Here is a 24147-nt window from a genome sequence, read left to right on the forward strand (position 1 = left end):
AGCTTTGGGAGGGGGCTGCTGCAATCATCAGCAAACAGCCAAAAACTGCACACACACAGGCATGTCTCCATGACTATAGGGGACATCACACTGACTCACATTCGTTTGCAGGACGCTTAACTTCAGCTATAACAATCACTTCTGCTTGTCCATCGTTGTCTTTCACTTTAAACTTGTCTTGACCTTGGATGTAAACATTTCATTTTATGTGGAGTTGCTTTCTGTCCTCATGAAGAAGACCCATCCACATAATGTGAATATGGAAACACCGTGAGGTCCCCACAACATCAGTAATACCTGGACCACACAAGCATCCACACAGAGGAACACACAGAGTAAGCCTGCAGCCATAGCTCTGCAACTCTGTCTACACGGCCGCACTGGGAATTTGCCCGTGTTTGTGTGCACGCCAGCGCGTGTTTGTGCACAATGAACAGCATTTCAGCGCCTGAACAAACGGAACATTTCTGTGTACACAAATGCAATCCACACGCGTGCCGAGGAGCAATAAGCGGGACCAGAAATTGTGGCGACATGTGACGATTTGCGCATTCTGTTGCATGAGAGCCACTGTGCCCACATCAACACATCAAATCTGACTGAGCTTTCTCCCTGGCAGTCTGAAATAGCAGTTATCCATTCGTCCATCGCACTCTTCTGGCTGCTATGACAGGGATAGACAGCATGACAGCTCTCGCTCTCTCTCTCTCTCTCTCTCTCTCTCTCTCTCTCTCCCTCTCTCTCTCCCTCTCTTTCAGCCACTTCCCCCTCCCCTCCCTCCACCCTTAATTTCTCCATCTCCGTGCTCCATATGTTCCAAGACTACCCAGAATCCTCGGTTTTGTTAGCACCTGGGCTGACATGTGGGGGTGGAATGAAGATGGAGACGCGGGAGGCGAGGAGGAGGAAGAAGAAGCCGTGGGGAACATGTAAGCCGCTCCCTCGCCACCCCCTGTTGACAGTGAGGAACACACCACTGTCAGAGAGCTGACAAACTGTCAATCTGCAGATCAAGGCTAATGATTTATGTGTTTGACAGTTTAATAAAACACTCACAAAGACAATCGCACGATAGGCTACCGTGACACAACACAATCAGAGCTCGTACTGTACATGCAGGTGGTTCGCTCTGGAACAACTCAAGTGAAAATATGAATATAAACTCATTTAAAATAAATTCAATGAAAATGATAATATCGAAATCCACAAGGGGCAATTAGTCCTTGGGCTTGCACAACGATAACAAGATTAACAGACTTTAAACAATAAAGTTCATTTAACAAACAAACAAAGAGGAAGGAACAAACACTACAACAGGGAGAAATTAAAAGCACGGGTTGACATCTCTTTTTAATTTGGTGAACTACAGACATCTTTGTGAAACGGTCTCCTGCTGCCATGAACACAGACACACAAAATACCCACAGTTTGCTATGGGACCACCAACAGCTGAACACAAGACCAGTGGTTGTGTAGGTGTGGCTTCCCAATTGGGGGGTGTCGGGGAGATGCTATTTCTTTGCATTATTTCCTTTTCATTTTTGAGATATAATAAGTCATAATAAAGAAATGAATGAAGTGGAAAATTGTAAGTAAGTGAGTGAGTGTTGCAATTACTATACATGACACAATGCATGTGCTGGGTCAAGCTTTTTAGGTGGGTGCTCATCTTCCACACATCCCTGCATTAGACTAGTGTGATAAACCCCTCCCTCCAAAACATCCCTTTTTATTGTCATGCTATGCTCATTTGTGGTGTCTTGTGCTCTCTTTGAGTTCTCGGGGCTATTTATCGTTGAGGACGGCATCGTCGCTGTACGTAGAACCAGCATGCCTCCCATCCTCTCTGCTCCGTGTCTTTAACCCCAGGTCGTCCTGATGGTGGGACACAGGGGAGCTTTGCCTGTTGGTGTTTTTAATTAACAGGCCTCTCTCTCATTAGGCGAAGTGGGAGCTGGCCGCTGACAGCTTGGCTACCTCCTCGTCCTCTCCGGGCCTGTCGTGTTAACACTACATGCCTGCGCCTTCCCATAGGAAAGACACGCGAGCCTCTGATTCATACGCCTGATGCTCGCTCGTGTGTTTAGAGCGCAGGCACTCACAGCAATTACAATATTCAACATTAGAAGACGCATTCAAATGCTGTATTTCGGGGAAGAGAGGAATACCACAATATGGAAATGCTCCATGACAATTAACCGAACGTTTTTATTTGGGGGGGGGGGGGGGGGGGGGTATCTGCTATGGTAGAAAAGTAATAATATAATCACAATCCAAAATGACTCTGTCCGAGATTACCATCAGCATGATGTCATTAGTGAGGTTTGAAAGTGTTTGTAGCATTTTCATCCTATAATCTCAAATTAAACAACAAAAATGTGTTGGCATATGGTTTACATTATATTTTCATTGATTTACCATTGTTACCTTATAATGTGCAGATGAACAAACAGAATGATAAAATGTTATAGATACAACACTTTATAAGGTTAGTCAAATGCTGTAATTTTGGTTGGAAACTGGGGTTGTGGGACGCAGTTTCACCTTTGTAATTGGTGTTAATCGCATGATGGAAAAATGGCGTGAGGTGGCACTATGGAGGTACACATACTGAAAGGTTACATATTATATATGCTGGCTAACTGTAAAACAACTAGTTTATAATTCATCAAATATCAATTTTAAAATCCTCTCTGATCCAAAGTGTTGTCATGTGCATTATGGCATCTGCAAATCACCCTCTGGATTTATAATGCCTCTAATTGGTGCAGTCATATCGGATGATGGATTTGTATGAAGTATATTCAGTGGTCTCAAAACCACAAATCAAGTAGTCAGCCAGAAAAATCAGAACATATCTATAAGAATGTTGTGAAAGAGAATAGCTGAGGAAAAGACAAGTGGGTAGAGTAAAACCAGGAGTCGAAGTAATGGATTATAATCACTTTCATAATTACTGTAATTTAGTAGTGATTTGTGTTTTGCGCCTTTTATGATTAGAAGTTTCTACTAAGAACTTCCACAATTTGAATTAATAGTTCAACAAATGTGATGAAATGGCATGGAAGATCCATTTCTTTTCTTGCCAATACGTTCATTATGCTAAAGAAAAATAAATTATTTTGTTCACAAAACAAATGAGTGCAGTGTGTATTTTATTTTATTTTCTTCCTGACAAATGTACTTCAAACGTAGATATTTCATACAGCTCAAATTGAGAAGGTAACATTGCACCATGATTTAACAGTATTAATTTAAACAATATAACAATAATTACACTTGATCAAAACTCTTATTTTGTTAGGTTTCACAACTCAGTGTTTTCAAACATGAATGGATGAAGCAAAGACGCTGACATGGTGAAACATGCTCACATGCGCGCGCGCGCGCGCGCACACACACACACACACACACACACACACACACACCAAAAAGTGACAGTCAACAAACGTTCAATTTATCATCATTGTCACAAGTCAGATGCTGGCAGTGGCTCTAGTATCTGACTAAGACCCATATTGGCCCAGGAGAGAGAGATAAGCTGTTTGTTTCTGCTGTCAATGCTGCCAATTTGGTTTCCCATCACTTCAAATTCAAATCAACAGCAGCACAGAGGGGATCTGAGAGAATGTGTGTATGAGATGAGAGAGAGAGAGAGAGAGAGAGAGAGAGAGAGAGAGAGAGAGAGAGAGAGAGAGAGAGAGAAAGAGAGAGAGAGACAGCATAAAGACAGAGGGGGAGGAGAACAGCAGCGAGGAAAAGCAGAACAGCAAGGGATGCTCGCTAAGAGTGAGCGAGAGAGAGAGAAAGAAGATAAGATCACCTAGCTTCTGTGAACACCATCCCCCTGTGTCCTACACTCGCTTCTTATCTCAACTGCTGCAGACACCCTAAAGGGACACACACCCACTGAGAGAGAGGAATAGAAAAAGAGTGAGAGACAGAGGGTGAGAGAGAGAGAGAGAGGGAGTGAGAGAGGAAAAATATGGAGAAGGAAACGAGGGAACATGAGAGAGAGCAGCGAGGGAATAGTGGGATAGTGGAGACTGAGTACTTGCTGGTGGGGGGAAGAAGAAAGAAATCCACCAACTGTCACCAGGCCGTGTTGAAATGACAGCTGTGGTGGACCACATGGCGCTTTGACCTTGTTAACTAAGGAAAACCTTGGCGAGGAGTCTTTGCCCAATAAGTTTCTCAACCACTTCTCTTCAGGGATTTTCTCTCTCTTTTTTTTAATTTAGAAAAAGTCGTTTTGCTTACTTCACTTACATCAATCCATTTTTACACTGGACTGAGCCAATGTGAATTTCTTTGGTCGACAATGATAGTTTTATAAACGATCAACTGCTGTTATTGCTCTAAGCTACAATGCAGAACCCAGCTCAGATATTACAGCCTTGGTGCAATGTGAGTCACATTCAAGCTCTCCTTTTAGTTTAGCTCAAAGTCCAGGGGGAAGTTTTCCCCCCTGGAGAAGCTAAATGCTATAGCAAGTTCTTCATTTCATCTGCTAGCCTTTCGGTGCTTTGCAGGTGCCAAAAGCTTCTTGAGACCATGCTCTGGCCAAGTCAATCTCAATACAAATCTCAATTTGCATTGAGATTTTTCTTGGTTATTGCATCATAGGTACTGTAGATATGTGTGAATATTACAATAATGACACTGACATGTTGTCAGGAGAACTGAACCAAAGCAATGAATAGAAATAGTAAAGAGGAGTTTAGTCCGATAGTAACAAACAGTAGCTGCTCCTCAGTGAAGACAACATCGTGCTAATGCTGTGGCCAACAGTCACCCAACGAGTAGTAGGCATGTACTGATTACATGATCCTAATTATAGGTGCTATTATATCTTGAGTCCATTTTCTGTCTCCCAAAGCACATTGAAGTGCATTTTCAGAATGTAATCACCCCTTCCCCAATACCCAGCTTGGTGACCCTCAGTGGATCTCATTGGCTCTGGTCCTGAATATTGAGATTTTAATCTTCAAATCCTCAAGTGAAACTAATTATGATCCTGCTAAAATTACCACAACTCCCGAACAGGGCCCTGCACTGTCACTGGACACTTGAATTACTTTTTTACCAGCGTGCACTGCCTGATACCACCCAAGACAAGAAAACTTAAGGGATGATGTTATTGCACAGAATTCACTAATTATCCTGCGCCTATTAATTCAGGAATTGTAAAAGGCTGACATAAAAAGTTCCCTCCTCATTCTCTCTTTTTATTCCCAGCCACAGACGGGGAGAAGCTCCCAGTGATCATTTAAATATTTCAGAACATCTTTGTAAGAGCCTAAAAAGAGTCAATAGCATTAAAAAGCTTTATCCATGGCACATCCTAAACTCGGAGCTGCACGATTCTGGAACCCCCCCCCCGCTAAAAAAAAACCAAAACTTTGGCATGAAACTTTGTTCGAGGCTGTCCAATTTCAGTCAGTCAATAGAAATCTCCATCCCCCCCACCTCGGTTCTGTTAGCACTTATCTCCGCCTGAGAGGGTTGACCAAGGACAGCCTTTGCTCAATAAACAGAAGAATGTTTTTTTTCTCCTCCTTTTTAAAAGATTGACCTTAAGACAAGAACGTTCTGACTGGATTTTTTTTTTTTTTTTTGTGTGTGTGTGAGTGCTAAGGCTTAGATAACACTCTTCAATTCACTCTTGAAATGGGTCAGCGTAAAGACGGAAATTCTTGACTTATTGTGTTCAGAGAAATAACGTATAAAGCCTTGGTCTTTTGGTCATATGGAGAAAACGAGTGCCATTGAGTGCAAGGGAGGAATACTAATAAGCACTGCATTAGGAGTTTCTGATTCAGGAATGATACGGCTGCCCTTGTACCGCTGTAACTGGGACACTCAGTACGAGCCATACAATTATTTTTCATACAGTAATTTTCAAAATTAAAAATTGCACTACTCTTATAGAAACATTGTTCTTGGAACTTTTTTGGGGCAGGGAGACACCTGTCCTCACACTTCTGATACTTAATTACTTAATACACTGAAATCTTTTATTTAATTAAACTGCCGACACCTTGAAGTTAAATATCGTCAAGTAAATCTGAATCAAAGTGACAAAGCGAGACAAGTGGCCCCCACCCCCCACCCCCCCACCCCTATACCCGTTTTGGTTCTGCAGGGAATAGTAATCCAATAAAGAGTGCACTATTCGCTCATATCCCCTTCACCTTTGCTGACCTTTCAGATCATTACTCACCATGGAAAAAGAGACAGATGATAGAGGCTATTTTAGGGGACACAGCCAAGGTCTCGAGGAACACGTCAACTTTCTCCCGTATCGTCTTTAAAATCTTTAATTGGCAGCTGTAACCCCTTATCAACAAAAACCCCAAACACTTTGAAGCCCACGGTGAGCTCAGACAATGATGCTGTACTCTGCGTGTACCAAGAGGCAGGGTGGAAAAACTTCAATTACTCACATGAAGCATTTTTCCTCCTGTAGAACAGGCCTTAACAATTCAGAAGCTGTTTCAGGGACTAATCAATGCTGGTCCTGAGTATGATATTATTTCAGCAGAGTGAGCCAGAACTAAGGGGCATTCTTATGAACGAGGAGGTGAATTCATTTGTAATGGCGTGTAATAGCAGTCTCGGCTCTCCCATAGGCGACTATATGCAGATCTTTCAGTCCTTTCGTCAGGGCGAGAAAGAAGGATCTATGATATAGAAAACCACAATGAGCGTGGCACTGGGGGAGCTGGAGAGCAAGAGAAGACAGAGCAAATGTTAATAGCCAGGTGATGGATGGATCTCAAAGGGTCAGCTCTGCTGTACATCTGTTCCATTTTTTTTCTATTCTTAAAAGTGCAGGACATAGTCATTTTGAACAATAAAAGTGACTCCAGTTGTAACAAAATTACTCCCCAAGATGAGGATATGAAGATCGTAAAATAAAAGTCATTATGCTGGATTCTTGGTGAATACTGACTCCTGATTGACTACAGGGTGTAACATAAATTTTAATAACTGGGCATTTCCTACAAAACTGTTACATCATCATGCCAAATTAAAGTGCTCAGATGGTTTGAGTGTTACTTTTCAGCAGCGCAGTGAAAAATAACCAGAATAAATTGCTTCTAAGTTGCCTGAAACTGTGCGGATATCTTGTTCGAGAATAATAATTACCTGATTTTTGACAATAAAGGCTTCGAACAACGTGTACATTAAAGTAAAGAACTTAGACGTCACGTTCCTTTATCTGCACGCAGCAATACCTTCAGGATACAATAAAGAGGAACCGTAATACGAATTACAGGAGATTACAGGTATTATTAGAGAATGCACACAGCCTAAAAAGTTTCACTTTCACACACTTGGTGCCGGGCTGCTTTGTGGTGCAGTGGTTGGCATTCTGGCCTCACAGCTTCAGCGCCTTATTGTAGGGAGTTTGGACGTTATCTTCACAATGCATGGGCTTTCCAAAAACATGCAATGGTAACTAAAAAAATTCTGAAGTCTTTGTGGTTCATCTGTGTATCTGTGTTGGCTCCGCAATGGAATCCGGAGTGTGTAACCTCCTTTCGCCCATAGTTATTGGACGTTAATTATATATAAAGGGCTGCAAAACATGAACAAATGGTTGTATGTCTATATTTCATCCATGTATTATTACAAAAATGGCTGAAATGATTGCAACACTTTGAACTTTGGAACTATTGCATGTATAGTGATAGTTTTCAATCAAAAGTAATTGTGTGTGTGCGTGCGTGCGTGCGTGCGTGCGTGCGTGCGTGCGTGCGTGCGTGCGTGCATGCGTGTGTGTGTGTGTGAGTTCCTGAAGATAACAAGTCCCATCTCCAGTCTTGCTTCCCTTAGCGGCTGACTCTAAGCTGTGCTAATCGATTGGTGAAGGAGGAAAAAGGGCCAGCTTTAATGTGTTGCATGTGAAGGATTTACTGGAGAGTAGAGCCACTGAATCAATGGAGTAGAAAATGCATCATTAGGACAGTGTGGCCCCCTTCTCCCACGCCAACATCCTCACACCCTCACACCCTCTTCTGTCGAATCCACCCACTTGTCCACAGCCCCGGTCCCCTGTGGGTCAGGATGCAAAACAAACAGAACCGTGCGAACTTTCATCTTTCCGGATACTGGTGTAGGCGCACAAGAGCAGCTTACATGTGACGCTTGAGCTCCCGTGCCAAAACAGAACAGACCTTCTCAAACTCAGAGTGCTTCACATGAAACACAACTGCTTTGACACTCCCCGCTTGTTAAAAGCTCCCCTGACGGCAAAACACACACATCAAATGTCTTGATCTGTCCCGAATACCCTGAGCAGATGGATCACCTCGCTCTCATCCCACCGCAACCATTTTGTCAGGAAATGTTTGGGAGATCCAAATTTAGCTCTCCATCATATGAATTATTAAAACTGGAATGACTCCTAAGACGAACCAAAAGTCTGCACAGTCAAATATCAGGGTGGCCACTCAGGCAAACTTATCACTGACAGAGAGAAGATAACCTCTGAAAGTCTCTTTAGACTATGATGGGATTTTCTGTTAGAAAAATAACCTTTAACAAGCTCATGAAACTTCATTAATTGTATGTATTAATACATGATTTTATCGCAGCATATGCCACTGTGTGGCACATTTTGTGTTCAGTTGACTCGTGTGATTTACTTTGAAGTTTAGTTTTTTTTGTTTACAGGACGTTATACATCATTAAATGAAAATAAATTGTACATGACAAACATGGCGCTGAGGTTGACTGCCATGAAGAAAATAGTCAAGTTTATCAAATGTGGTTCTGAAGATTTAATTGGCACATATTGACGTTGTTTTAAAGCACAGACTGAACTTGCAAAGATTCTAGTGAGCTGTGATAACCCACAAAACAGCTGTGACAAATGTACCTGCAATTCAGAAAATGTCAAGATTGATTTTCTTTTTTTCCCAAAGAGCCAACGCAAGAGAAATGCACTGTAATACCAGCTCAGTGACCCAGAATTACCAGTTGCTGATTGGGTCCCCCTCTTATATTTGCCAGGAAACATACTCTTGCCTGAATGGAGCTACACCTTACCAGGAAATTCTTTTTTTATCTATATATAGATAGATAGATAGATAGATAGATAGATAGATAGATAGATAGATAGATAGATAGATAGATAGATAGAGTTGGGTGAAGACCTGGCAAAGTCATGGTTTTATCAAAATTCCATCTACACATGAAACATGTTTCCCAGCAAAGACAAAGTGCTTTAATTCCGTCATGGGAGTGGTCCCATGTCTCGTCCCCGTGGTAAAACACTTACAGGATAAATGCTCACATTAATATTCCTCTGTGCTCCTCTCCACCCCTCTCCACTCCAGTCGCCCCACTTCTCCTTTCCTCTCCCTGTCCTATTATCCTGCCTCGGCGGACATCCTGTCCTGTCCCGTCCGCCTTGCCAACCTGCAAGATGGAGATGAGAGGACGATCCAAATGCAGAAGGGGGGAACATGAATCATTACACTTCCTGTTGTTGCACACCGTCCGGGGAAGGAAGAGAGAGGACGCCCCCGGGGCTCCGATTGATTCCGGAGACTTAATTGGGTTTATTAGCCAAGATGTTGGGCCCCGCGAGGAGGCTCCCAGAGGCCGCAGAGTCCCCCCCACCCCCATTCCCACTATTCTGAAGGAGAAAGCCTGCGTAATTGTTTTCCCTCCATCTTCTGTGTCATTGTCAGATGGGTCCTGCGGGATTATTAGCAACCCCAGGTCCCTCAATAATTCATCCAGAGCTATTTATACACAGATGGAGAGTCCTCTAAAGTCTCCCCCAGTGAGATTATCTGACGCTTAGACAGACAGACAGAGGGAGAGAGCGGGAGCGAGAGAGGCAGAGAAAGAGGGGGAGCGAGAGAGAGAGAGAGAGAGAGAGAGAGAGAGAGAGAGAGAGAGAGAGTGATGAAGAGAAATAAGGCTACAAAGGGAAAAGCACGAGAGAGATCGACAGTGAGAAAATGGGGGGGACGTACAAAGGAAGTTGGAAGGATGGAGAGAAGCAATCACAAAAAGAAATGCAAAGACAGGCAAAGCAAGTTTGACAGTGTATAAACCGGCGAGAACCAGAGACAGCCGCGTTTTAGGTAGACACAATGACAACGATTGTGGTATGCATTGAGTTTCAAGGTGAAACTCTCCCCTCTGCTTTGCCAAAGTGAACAAAAGCACCGTCCCGGGAATAGCATACCCTCACACAACACACATTAATGGCTTTTAATCTTCCCCCCTTTTTTCCTCCATTTAACACAATTAAGATGTTTGCAAAGCTAACATGGGCCACTAGTCGCCACAGTAAGGACAGATGAAAGACATCCAGGGATTTCCATATGCAAAGTAAACACAGTTAAACACATCCTTTCTAACGTGTCAATGCGTAAGACCAACAAAACATCAGCGAGCCAACTCTTAAATCACTTAATAATAATTCACTAACATAACATTAACACATTAGCATATTAACATTAGCACATTAAATAGCTGGTAATCCCAAACAGATAGTAGCCGGGCTACAGACGCCGGCATGACTGCATGCTTTTAATAGCTTTGCAGATACCTGTATCTTTCCGCCCGCAAGTTGAGGGGACATTTTGTTGTCGTCAGACTAATGAAGCCTTTGGCGCACAAAGTTGATTTTCAAAGTCCCTTTGTTGGCGCTCCAGCCACAGATAATTATATATATTCATCCCCTTTGGCAGTCACTTTTATCCAGCTCATTTAGAAAGCTTGGCTTCCTCTTGGACAAATTGGGACTTTGAAAGGCAGATTGGAGTGATAGTTTTTACATTTTGCATCGATGGCACATTAATCAGGGCAACTATAGCTAAGGGAGAAGACTTAAACACTCTCTGAAAAGCCAGGCGTTTGCCCGTAACAATTAGTATCACTAAAGTTCTGCCTTTATCTGAAAGAAATTGTTTCTGCCTGTAAGAATGATCCATATTTTAATTCTGTGATTGACCAATATACAAGAGCCTTTTGTTAGTCCTGGGAGCAGAATATTTCATTAAATATATGAGAAATTTGTTTTATTATTTTGATATTGTTGTTGTTGTTGTTGTTTTTTAAACTTAACTTCTGGAACAAGACATTGTGGTGCAGTGAAGACAGTTTTTGGAAATGGAAAAAAAACAAACAAAATATTTTTAATATTATATTCTGTTATTATATAATATTATATAATATTATATAACGTTAATATAATATTATATAATATTTTTAATTATGTTGATAAAATAGTAAAAAACTCATTAAATTGTAACTTTTTGATCTTTTTATTAGTGTTTACTCAAATAGATTTATTCCAATAGTCAAACTGTATTAATTAAAGGCACAATAAATTGTGCTGAAAAGTTTTTCCATTTTCTTTCTGGGAAAAAGTCTTTGTTAATTTTTTTGTAAATCATCCTCCCCCCTCAAAAAAATCCCCACTGTGAAGTATATGTCTCCCTCTTTCTCTCTCCTCACACACACACACACACACACACACACACACACACACACACACACACACACACACACACACACACACACACACACACACACACACACACACACACACACACACACACACACACACACACACACACACACACACACACACACACACACGGCCCATCTGAGAAAAGCAAAGCTTATCAACTACTGCCCCACCGCTCTCACACACACAAACAGAGGTCTGTGTACGCATGCAGACTGTACTGTCTCTATCTCTAAACCCCATGAAATCATTCTACACCAATTGGAGTGGAGTATGTATAGGTTTGGCCAGGATTCCCATCTCCTGTTCTGTGATTAAAGGACCAAACTAATAGGCTCTGTCTCATTGGGGGCCGGTGCAGGGCTGGGAGAGACCTCCAAAGCCATTAAATTGCAAATCTGTAATAATTTGCTGAAGGCTTTCTGTCCAGATCATTCCCTGGGCTGATTTGTGCATTGAGGTAGCGTTCTGAATGGCCATGCACAAACCCAGCTGAGCCCACCAGCTCCACAGCCAAGCGAGTCTACCCGGGGCCACGCTCCAGATACGCACGCGCCATATTTACTTTACAAGATCCACAGTGGAAACTTTTGCCATTACTTTCTAATCAGTTTGCACCAACAGCCAGTGCAGCATTACAAAGGGATTCATGAGGGAATGAGCTAATCTTGCATTTAGTAACTTCTTCAATTATTTAAAATTTTCATTAAAATGAAACTACACTTCAACAGAATGGTCATTTTAAGAGTTACACAAGCTGCAAAATCTAATAGTGGATGGTTAGTCAAAAGCTGATGTAAAGCAGCGATTTGAAGTTATGAGTAAAAAAAAACAAAACATGCATGCTCAAACTCCCCCCAAAGGATTCTATTAACCAGAAATAGCAAAGTTTTCATCAGAAAAACAACATTAACTCAATAAATCCCATGTTGAGATAGAGTTTAATAATCACAGCAAGAATGTAAAGTGAAGCTTTTTTTTCCAGAGATGTTTTTGTGTGTGTGTGTGTGTGTGTGTGTGTGTGTGTGTGTGTGCGCGCGCGCGTGCGTGCGTGTGTGTGTGTGTGTGTGTGTGTGTGTGTGTGTGTGTGTGTGTGTGTGTGTGTGTGTGTGTGTGTGTGTGTGTGTGTTACCTAATACAGCACAATGTATAAATATATACCAAGAGAAAGTTGAATTATCTCTTCAGGGTCTCTGTAACGTGTAATTGAATGAATAAATGTGTGAACTTGGTTTCTTTGCCAAAGAATCGTCTGTACAAACTGCATAAAACCAGCAAAATAATCAACAATCTCTTATGTTACCCCCCACATACTGAATTGGAGACCCAAAATTAAATTGAATGCCTCGTGAGCAGTGAGATCATAAAACGGCATTGAGACATATGGGTATTTTTCAAGTCACAGACTTATCTTACGTATTTTACTCATTCCCCTCAATAGCAACTATGGATTTACATTTTTGAGTGTTAAATCACTAGTGAAGAATACTTTCTCCAACCCATGAGGATTTTCTGCTTTTTAAAAAAAAGATGTTATTGAGAAATTGCTTTGCAATGTAAGATTTGAGGGTTTTTAAATGCATATGCATGTAGAAGAGCTGGTATTTGCTCATTTGATGGAAGACTTCCTGGCTTGTTCGTCAGACAAATAAAGTGCAGGGAAACTTAGTAAAGCTACACTTATACTGTACATTGATCAGCTATAATACAGGTGATCTCTTTTTTTTATGGTATTGTTTAGTTTGTGATGTGCATCAGGCAGCAAGTGAACATTTAGTTTTCAACACTAAAGTGCTGGAAGCAGAAAAATGCTCAAGGAATCCAAGTATTTGAATGAAGACAAACAACATTGTGGTCATTAAAGCATCTCCAAAACTTTCTGACTTGTGATGGTCTGGTCAAAAGTATATGCTTTGAACTGGTCCTAGTGGCCAAAGTTCATCGGCGCATTCTCCATGGAGGTCCCACATTCAAACTTATCAGACTTTCAGGATCTAAATGCTAAAATGTTGATACCTGATACTTCAACACACCTTCAGAGGTCTAGTTTTTTAGTCTGTGCCTCGATGAGTCAGGACGGTTTTGTCTGCAAATTGTGGACCTTCACAATGTTAGGTCATAATGTATCGGCTGATCAGTGTATGAAGCTCCAAACACCCCGTGTCAATGTGATTTATATGGTGCCATCGATCATGAGCTTTCAAATTGTTTATCAGAAAAACAGATGAAAACTATTTGCATATTTATGTGAATGTTAAACCGAAAGAAAAAAAAAAACTCTCTTCTGTTTCCAGTAAATTATTCTATATAGGTGAGCCATAGTGTGGGACAGTCCCATCTTGCAGCAAAAAGTTACTTCTGATCATAAATCCAATATTCTTGCCCCTGTTGAACAAACTACGGAGCGCAGCTGCTCACATTCATTCGATATAAAACTGTAGACGAAATAACTTCAAAGAGAAGCATATGAAGAAAACACACACAGCTGACAAGTGTACAGTAAAGCATGACCCATTTACATGTCAGAGATCGCGCTACTAAGGAGGGCACTTGCTTATTTACCCCTGGGGCAGCTGGGAGCTGCGGGGGTCTAATTCTGCTCCCATCTCAGGAAGGTCATTCTCCCTTCTCGAGCTATGATGGCCACAGAGTAGCGCTTAAATCTGGCAAAACGCAGCCTATAAATTACAGCAGAGGACAGAGGGGTCAGAGCCTGGCATGGAACTGGGCCAGAAGCTATCAATCTGCCGGGGCCAGTGAGGGCGACATCTGTCTCTGGGACTCCCTCGCTCTTTCTACTTCTATCTCTGTCTGTCGCTTTCCTTTCCTGCTTTTCAGTCTTTTCTTTTCGGCCCCTTCCATCTTCCTTTTTGCTCACTCCGCGCCTGTCATTGAGCAATCTCTCCGTGCCTCCATTTTTAGTCTGCACCTCTTTCAATCTCTTTCTTTTATGCCGCTCTGCCGCTTGATATTCTCTCTCTGCCTTTGTGTGCTGCCCCCACCCAAACTCTCCTCCGTGGATCTCCCTTGCCTCTTTTCACGCGTTCACTTACATCATCCCTGTTTCAACATCTCTCTAATTCTGCTTCCCTCTCTCCTGCTCGCTCTCTGTCTTGAGCTCCTTGTCATTTTACGCACTCTTGCACCATCTCCCTCTGCAGCGATATGTTTTGGTCTATCTGCTCTCCAACCAGCAGGACAGGATAAAGCCTTGATGTACTTTCCCTCAATGCGATGCCAATATGATTTGAATGGTAATACATGATGGCGAAATGCACTCATCTGCACAGTTTGGAGGAATGAAAATGGAATATTTGCCCGGCGAGTATCCACAGACAAATCCCAAATTTTAAAAATATAATTTTTTTTTTTTAAAGCTGATGAGTTGGTTTATGTCATTGGAAATTGAGCAGATTTCGATGTTTTTGAAATACCCGCAACAATCATATGGGTTTTCTGAGCCTGTTGGCATCCTACTTACATCATATAAAGAGAAGACATGGTTTAAATCAATGATGCTGACTCGGATAGTCAAAAGCTGTCAAGCAAAATCTACAACAAACATTTCCTTTTGGGTGATGCTTCTCCTGGTTTCGTCAGAACAACTTGCATTACATTTACCAAACCTTCGAAAACTTCCACATGACTTATTAATCCTCCCCCATTTTCTGAATCAAACTTGTCGTTGAATTATTAAGAGGGATCTTTGAAAAGCCCTAACCTCCATTCCCACCTTCCTTTTACAAGTCAACGTGGTGCATTTTTAATTGGGGGGAGCATGAAATAGGCATGAAGGGAGATGGGAGGAAAGTGAATTGAATCAGGGACACTCAAACCTGGCAGCGATTGTAAAGCACGGGAGGCTGGAAGCATGCGTACAGAGAAGGCTAAATATGTGTCTGGCCTCACAAGTCACACATGCTCCAACAGTCTTTGACATGTCTTCTGTCTGGGACAAATAGTACACGGCTCATGTAATCCCTACTTTAGGATATCCTAGCGGGGAGCCCTAGATACGCCACTTTGAGTTATGTTTAGCAATTTGGGTGAGAATAAACATCAATTCAGCTTTCCACGAACCATAAATCTCCAGCACCGGATGATTTGTTTATCGTATATGAAACTATTTGAGATGGGCTGAAAAGGTTATTAGGAGTACATGCATTACAGGTTACCAAAAAAAATAAAAAGCTGAAGGCTTATTACAGTGTCTGTCTGCAAGGCAATAACTGTGATTTGCTATTTTGTGATATTAAGGCAGAATCTGACCTTGAGAACAATGAACGAGCGTCTCAAAACACACACCAAAAAAATAAAATTAGATGAATTTGCTAGAGTTTGAAAGGGATGCAAAATTTTTGGGAGCTGGACAAGTAACAAGAATGAATGCTTGCAGGCTATGCATTAATGGGCCACTGCCACAGTTGGCTGTGACAAACTTTGCCTCTATTTTTCATATTGCTGCTGTGTCATGCTGCTATTTCCTCGTGGAAAGCTCTGCAGTACGGAGCTGCAGCTGGACCCGGTTTCTTGTTCATACAGGGTTTGAGTCACATTTGGACTTAAATTATTACCATAATAATTAAACAATGAAAATCACCATTAAGTCTGTTGGGGGTTGGATAATAAACACTGTATGCCTGTGCAGAACTATATTCAGTAATATGACTCGTAACAACATATCACAGCCAATATACGGCGCATACGTCTACCACATCTGCAGCGAACAGAGAGGAATGACAGAAATACAGAGAACATGCATACACACCTTTTTAAACCCACACATGTATTGCGCACACGCACACACAGATATGGATATTATAAAATTCTCCATCATAATGCTTCCTGACTATGCAAAGCTGGATGAAAGACGCCAGCAGCTCAAAACCAAACGGCAAAACACCCCTTTCTGAGTTCACACACAGACGAGATTCATAACCTTTGGACTGTTCAGCGAAAGAAACGGTGCTTAAACCTTTTATATAAAACAACGACATGTGGCGCACAGCACCCATGTAATCGTATGGCTCAGATAACAATGCCCGCAGAGAAAAAAAGTGAACGGCATGGTGTTAAATGAAAAATCAAAATAATTAATATGTCATTTGCTGTGAGGAATGGAACAGAATGTGTTATGAAGTATGCATGCAACTACAACAATATATTTCTTTTTATTATGACTTTATAATTATCGTTCTCTAACCTTCAGAGAAGCAGACTGTTTCTTGATAATCAAAAGAGAAAAACATTTATTTCCTCCTAACACGAAGCTCTGTTATCAGCATTGCAAACTTGAATGCAATCACCAGAAAAAACAAAACAAAAACCCCAAAACAGTATGTAAGACTTTTCCAACATTTCAAAAATATTGCACTCCCTATCTCTAAAACCGGCCACCGGTGTTAAATCAGGGAGGCGTGGAAGTGGTATTATGGGGAGCTAAAAGATTGAAAGGGCCCAAAGCATCTACTTTTTAAAAATTTACTACAAAGCACAATAATACTTAGCTGATGCAAGAGCCTTGAAAACAGAAAATATTTACCTCTCCAAGGAGCACTTGTCAAAAAAGGAATTTTTTTTTTCATCTTCTGAAAGAATGGCACACCGGGGCAATGAACATGGCAAGAGGAAAGCAAGATTAGGCTACAAACAAAGAAAAAACCTGGGTAAGCATTTTTTTATGGAAAGCTAAAGGACAAACTTGATGAAACATTTAAAGCAGGCTTTTTTTTTTTTTTTAACTTAGCTACAGGCTATTTACTCTAGTGAAAGCAGGGCAAAGCTTTTACACTGGCCATATAACTTTTTTCAAAGGTGTCTTTTGACTCAGAAATTGTTTTTAATATCGTGGATCGGTTTTGTCTTTCCATCATTCGTTTGATAAAAACTGCTGAGATCAGCAAGGTGTTTGACCTGAAACAAATCTTTACACCGTCATTCACCGTGAACAATGACTTTGCCCTTTATCATTTTTGAGACGTAACTTACACGTAAGATGAGTCTTTGTACTGTTTGTGGTTGATATATGTGCTGAATTTCCCTACGTCCATATTTGCTAGGTGAAGGCAACTACATAACATTTCTTCAGAGTCCATCTTTAAAAAGTTAACTGAGATGAGCTGGCAGGTGTAGCTCTCACTATACATCGTCTTTCTCCACATATGTAAAGGTCAGTAGTTGGAGGTCAGAGGAGCCGGAGGCCTCCACTTCCCCGACAAGCTTCCTGACTCGGAACCCGCTGTTAGCATGCTAATCTTCACCGGAGCTCCACGAGCGCTGCCTCCTTCGGCTTGGTCCGACCGTCTCTCCGTGTGACTAACTGGCTCCCTGCTTGGCTATGAGCCCCCCCCCCCCCCCCCCCCCCCCCCATCTGACAGTCCCCTCCAATAATAATGAACAACATAGGCAGCACTGCCTTGACCTGGGCTCTTACAGGACAGTGACTGTGGGTGCGGCATGACACTGATGGTCGAGTGTATTTTAGTGTGAAGTGACCTCCTTTCTGACACATGTTGCCGTTCTCCCTGACAAAACACTCAAAGTCGATGTGCCTTTATAGAACCGGGGCGCAATGTGGGTCCTGAACGTGCCTTCTGAGCTGAGCTGAACCAAGCATCGTGGGCTGGGAAAGGACGGAGCACAGAAATACACACACACACACACACACACACACACACACACACACACACACACACACACACACACACACACACACACACACACACACACACACACACACACACACACACACACACACACACACACACACACACACACACACACACACACACACACACACACTCATCCCAAACCAAATGTGATAGGAGGAGAGAGAAGGATCCCACAGAGAGGATGATGCAACTGGAGTGAAATTTTTCGGCCGGAACGCATGCTGCATTAACGCAAACCTGCAGGACGGAAAAGAAAACACACACGCCCCGCACTCCTTTCTTTCTTTGTCCAAAGCCGGATTCGGTTTTTGTCCCTTCTTTTTCCACAGACGACAACCTGTAACATCTAATTGCCTGCAATAAAACACAGTGTGACTCTTTCATGTCTTTGGCATCAGAAATTCCTGGCCACAATGAGCCCATTGAGCCGCTGTGTTCTGAATCTGCCTCTCTGACACGTTCAGGTGAAGGGGCTGAAATATCAAAAACAAGGCATGCAAGAGAACCAGAACTCCCTTTATGACTTGCACTGATCACAGCCTCCATCTGTAGCATCAACCATCTGCAAATTGGGTCAATTTAAACAAGATTACAATTGGTCATTGCAATATGCATCCACTTGGTTTTTTTGGAAGTCATATTCAAAGTCGAGCTTTCCCCAGTGTTAGAATCGTAATATGAAAGGCTTTTGTTGCTCTTTTCAAACATGTCTTCTTTTTGTTAATTATATCTTCTGAAAGATGGATGAAACTTTAGACTTGTGCCGCTTTGTTTACGTCACTTGGCAGGCCAAAAATGAGCAATTTGCCCCAACTCTAAATGAAGTTTCACCACCTGCTTTGACTTTGAACAACTCGCTGGCTTTGTAACTACTTTCCCAGCCGGAGCCTATGGCGTGAGCTGTGGCTAATGTATTTAGTTTGACCAAGGACAAATATATTACTTGCATTAAATGACCACCAAATGAAACAAGCCGCTGTAAAACTACCTAAGTGACAGTTTCAATTGTTTGTAAAAAAAAAAAGAAGAATTTTTTTTAAATTAAGTCGAAAACAATAAGGCTTTGGTGAGGAACAGAATGCCTGCCTGGTGTTGTGACAGCAGTAAACAGCGGACAACACCTACGGTTATTAAATGTCGTTCCCATATCATCACAGCTCAATTTGCCTGGTGATTATTACATGAAATCAGGCTGATGAATAGTGCGAGAAACCCTATCTTACGCCGAGTCTTCTTGAATAGATCCCCACCTCCCATGCAGCATAGCCGGAGAGAAGAGAAAGGACTTGCTCTTTGTGCTCGCCGTGCCTCTCAGTCCCGTTGTGCTTGGTAGCAGCAGCAGCAGCAGCAGCCGGTGACCATTATAAATGGCCTCTATTAGCATGGCTCGGTCGCAGAGGGGAGAGAAATAAAATCATTGGGAGAATGTAGGCCTGTGCTGGGCTCCCCTGCTCCTGCTACCAAGCTCCGTCGACCCCCGTCCCAAGCTTCCCTCCCTCCCTGCTCCCTCCACCCCTCCATTCCAAGGGGACACAATCCTAAAGACTAGATTACTAGTGATACATGGAGTCATTATGGGAAGGGTTATGGCAATAGTATCACAGGCACAGCTGACAATGGCTATAATAGGGGTCGCTTTCTTCAGAGGTAGTATTACCATAGCAAAAGCTGTTCTTTAGGCTTGTTGATGTATAGCGGAAAAGGATGAGGGCCTTTTATTACCTGCCGTGGCGGTGAAAGCTCTGCATTATCTCACCGAAAAAACACGCTTATTTCTTTGTGGAAGTGCCACATGTCTGTGGTTAAAGTTAAATGAACACAACAGTATTCCCACATGAGGCATTGCAGTGTTAACAATGACAACAAGTGCCATTTGGAAGAGGAGAAAAAAACACAAGTATAGCAAAATTGTTAAAGGATATATTCAGACATTTGCAATCTTGGATTTGAGCAGGTGATTTGTACTCCCTCAGCTATTACAGAACGTGACACGCTGTCATTGCACAGGCAACACGTCAGTGCAGAAACTGAAGACAAAAGGACAAGGGGAGAGGCGAGGGTGAAGGCGATCTTGCAGAGTTAATGAAAAGGAGAAGAGATGGAAGAGGAGAATGGGAGATGAGTTTTCTGGTGGGCAGCTCTATAGACTTCACTCCACTGGAGCATTTCACACCTTAAAGGGTCATCATGCCCTCGGTTTGACTCTCGGCTCTACGGCACAACTATGAAAAATGCAAACAGGCTGCAGGAGCGGAGAGGGAAGATGAGATACACACTTTATACAGACAGCTGAACAATGTGTAACAATTTCAAATGTTAAAAATGTGACCAAAATTACTATTTGTCAACATAGATTTACCATTAGCCTTGTAAATACTTCATTTGATTTGTTTTCCCATTCACAAGACAGAATAAATAGATTTAAGTTTTTTTTCTGTCTTTCTAGAGTAGTTGTTTATTTGTTTGTGATGTATTTACTCTTGCTCAAAACTCTTGCTGAGATAGCTTTCACTACCTGATTCATGGTATGCTGTGCAGTCTTCCATAAAACCAGTATGATGGCGGCTCACACAGTCAGTCACTTTGCCTGTTATTTGTGGGGTGTGCTGTCTTTTACTGCTAATTTGGGAATCTTATGGAAACCTCAGGAAGATGTGAGGAGACTGTGGAGGAAGTGTGGCCTTCAAACAACTTGCAGTGAGGCAGTGAGCTGGTAAGCCAGGAAGTAGCTAGTGCCTCCAGCTAGTTAAAATATGAGCTCAGCGGGGGCTCGCTAATGAAAGCAGGGGCCCGGCCCGGGAAGCAGGGCCGTATATCGCAATGAGGAGACAGTTCTTAGAATCAGCTGGCAAGCCGTGCCTAGAGTTCTGGGGCCACTGGTGATTAAGCGTCCAACAGGGAGTCACTACTACAGCTGGGCTATTAATAAAAGATACCCCCCACCCCCTCCCTTCACCTTTCCTTCTCTTGCCTCTTCGTCTGTCTCCATGCCTACAGACATTGTCCGCCCTCTGGAATTATTTGTATATCATAATAATTTCTTGACACATGGTGGATGTCACACATGTCACACATCACATTGTTTACATGGGGGGAGGGGGGGGGGGCACCCTAACCACTTGTGTTGGTTAAGGTGGCCCTGGAAAGAGATAGCTTATTCTTAATGCTATTAACTCCCCTGGGAGATGTCCTGCAGGTATAGCAGATCAATTAGTGACCTCTCATTAGATGGTGATTTGCACAAAATTACCCTTCCCTCCAGAGTCGAGAATAACATAGAGGGTTAAAGCACTATCGTTCCTTTACTCCCCATGATGCTTCTTTTCACTGTAGAAAAAGGCTTTGTAACAATGGTTAAGATAATTCGCTGTTAATTCACGACAACAAAGAGACCCTACTCAGTGTCACAAAAAAAGTTACAGTATGTCCAAAAAAACAGGGTCAGGTATTTTGGCTGAAAGTTTCCACATCAGTCAGCAATACACATGGGTGCTATCTCTATTTCAGTGTTGCACTTTATATTATAAATTATTAGATTTGAAATGAGCGTGATCAAGAACACCTGATTCCTTTCAAAAAGGATAAAGGTGTAGACTAAAGTACAGCATGTTCACAGGCCTTCCGCTGTTGCGCACGTGCACGCGCAACCCCCCCCCCCCCCCCCCCCCCCCCCCCCCCCCCACACACACACACACACCGACGCCCCTCATCATCTAACCCACCCCCTACACAGGCACACACACACACACACACACACACACACACACACACACACACACACACACACACACACACACACACACACACACACACGCGCGCGCACACACACACACACACAGTCAGTCAGTTACGCACGCCGCGCGAGTTACAGGCAACAGAGTGTACTTGGTGCTGCGGGCGACCCCCCCTCCCCATTGCAACGTGAAAACGTGAGGTTAATGGCCTGGATTTAGCGCTGTGAATGAAAGCACGTTTACAACCGCCGGACTGGATGTGTGAATACTCCCATGCGCACTGCCCATGCAGCCTCCTAATGTACCCCACACAAATTCACGCCGTCGTGACTCCCGATTCGTGACACCCTGCTGCCTGGATGTGTTTGCCCAATAAGGTAGAAAATGGGGCACTGATTATTATATTATATAATAAATTATATATATATATATATATATATATATATATATATATATATATATATATATATATATATATATATAAACAAGTCAAAGAAATATGAAATGTGTCTATGTGGAGACACAAATCCTAATAACGACACACAAAAAGTCATTAAAGCTTTGGCACATTTGACCTAAAAAAAATCCCACTCTCCTGCACATCAAATCCTGCGTGATTTTAGGACTGACTGGCTCACCAGTGTGTGACAGATATGACAAAAACAAGTCGGTGTCTGAAGGAAAAAAGGGGGGCAAAACCCACCTTTGTGCATGCCCGTGAAACGGTCTTTGAGCACAGTGAGCTCATATATCTTGCCGAACTCCTCGAAGAGGGGCCGGAGGTCCTTCTCGTCCAGGTTGCGGGGGATCTGACCGATGAAGAGTTTGATGGCATCGTGGTCCTTCATGGGGATGGTGGCAGGGCATCCCGCCGGGCTGTGGCTATGGTTTAATCCGTTCACGAGCCCGTTCGTGTTGGCGGAGACCACACCGACACCGTGCACCGTGCCGTCCACCTGCCCGTTGGTTAAAGTTGCCATCTTCGGACCGGCCAGTGAGTTGGGATGGGTGCAACAGCAGCAGATGGTGATGGTGGAGAATCGTCTCACGCTGTAAATTAAAAAAAAAAAAGCTGGTGGAAGTCTTGGTCAGAATTTGGTTCCGAGACCAAGCCGTGCCAGGGATGATTCCGCTCTCGTCCTCTCAAAGCCAGTATTTACAATGATATGAAAACACATGTAGCGTTTGGCGAAGACGCATATCAAAAGCGCGCAATGCTGTTGGTCCCGGTGGAGGCTTTGATTCCTTATATTTATGTCCTACCCAATAACTCGTTCATTGATTTCATAAAAGAGAGAGAGAAAGAGAGGGAAGAAGGGGGAGGGAGAGAGAGAGAGAGCTAGAGAGAAAGAGAGTAAGAGAGAGAGAGAGAGAGAGAGAGAGAGAGAGAGAGAGAGAGAGAGAGAGAGAGAGCGAGCGAGAGAGAGAGAGAGAGGGAGAGAGAGAGAGAGAGAGAGAGAGAGAGAGAGCATTCACTGTCTATTTACACCCACGTTCCTCCGTCCCAGCTTCTTGGCACCCTTTTATTTTTTTGCATTGAGGAGTCGGTATGGGTGTCTTCTCGGTTTAAACGGACAGGGTTGGCTCAATCTACGCCCGAACAGTGGGGAGGTTTGAATAAAGGGGTCCGCTTTAAACTCCTCATAGACGACCCAACGCGTTCCGCCCCCCCCCCCCCTCTTCCATATGCGAGAAGACAGTGGTACATTCCACCAAGGGGAGAGGGTCTATAAATAGAGAGATATAGAGAATACGTTCTTTGTGCTCCTACTCACACCAAATGACTGCACATTCACGAAACTCCTCAATATAATACTTTGTGACTGGCACGCAAACTGAAAATGTTTATTTCATTCTTTATTTTTTTTTAAAATTGTGTTGAGCAGGCAAATGGTTTTCATTTGCACACGACATTGTTTAGATTCTCGCGAAAACACACTATCGCACACAGGTGGACCGCTTCTGGAAAGGTTTTGGCCATGGTTCTCCGGAGGTTGAATTTTTTTCTGAAATCCCATTTCCCATAATGTTTTGGCCACCGTCTTTTTGGACGGCAGCCGCAGCTGTGGCGCACCGCGTCGCGAGCGGCGGACAGCTCCACGGTGCTGAAACTAAAACACCCCTATCGAGGATCGTCTCTGTGTCCGTTGCCACTGTATGTCGGGGTTAGAGAACAAACGGAGATTTTTTGCCTGTATTAGACGACTTGTCGTTAGCTATCTCGGCTATTTCAAAAGTCATG

The 24147-nt window shown here is 42.8% G+C and overlaps 1 protein-coding gene across 7 annotated transcripts in view; it reads right to left on the minus strand.

Moving 5' to 3' along the window:
• Positions 1 to 22885, minus strand: part of celf4 (CUGBP, Elav-like family member 4) — a gene marked incomplete at both ends in the record, with an annotated part of 87286 nt that extends 64401 nt beyond the window's left edge. For 4 of the 7 annotated variants that reach the window (XM_080460875.1, XM_080460874.1, XM_080460873.1 and 1 more), the window contains one exon: positions 22609 to 22885. In XM_080460875.1, coding sequence (XP_080317001.1) covers positions 22609 to 22885 — 277 coding nt within the window. The remainder of the gene's footprint in view (positions 1 to 22608) is intronic. The other 3 variants (XM_080460878.1, XM_080460877.1, XM_080460876.1) reach the window with 1 other exon arrangement.
• Positions 22886 to 24147: the final 1262 nt, after the last annotated feature.

This window comes from Lipophrys pholis (assembly GCF_963383615.2).
Source record: "Lipophrys pholis genome assembly, chromosome: 4".
In the NCBI taxonomy this organism is placed as follows: domain Eukaryota; kingdom Metazoa; phylum Chordata; class Actinopteri; order Blenniiformes; family Blenniidae; genus Lipophrys; species Lipophrys pholis.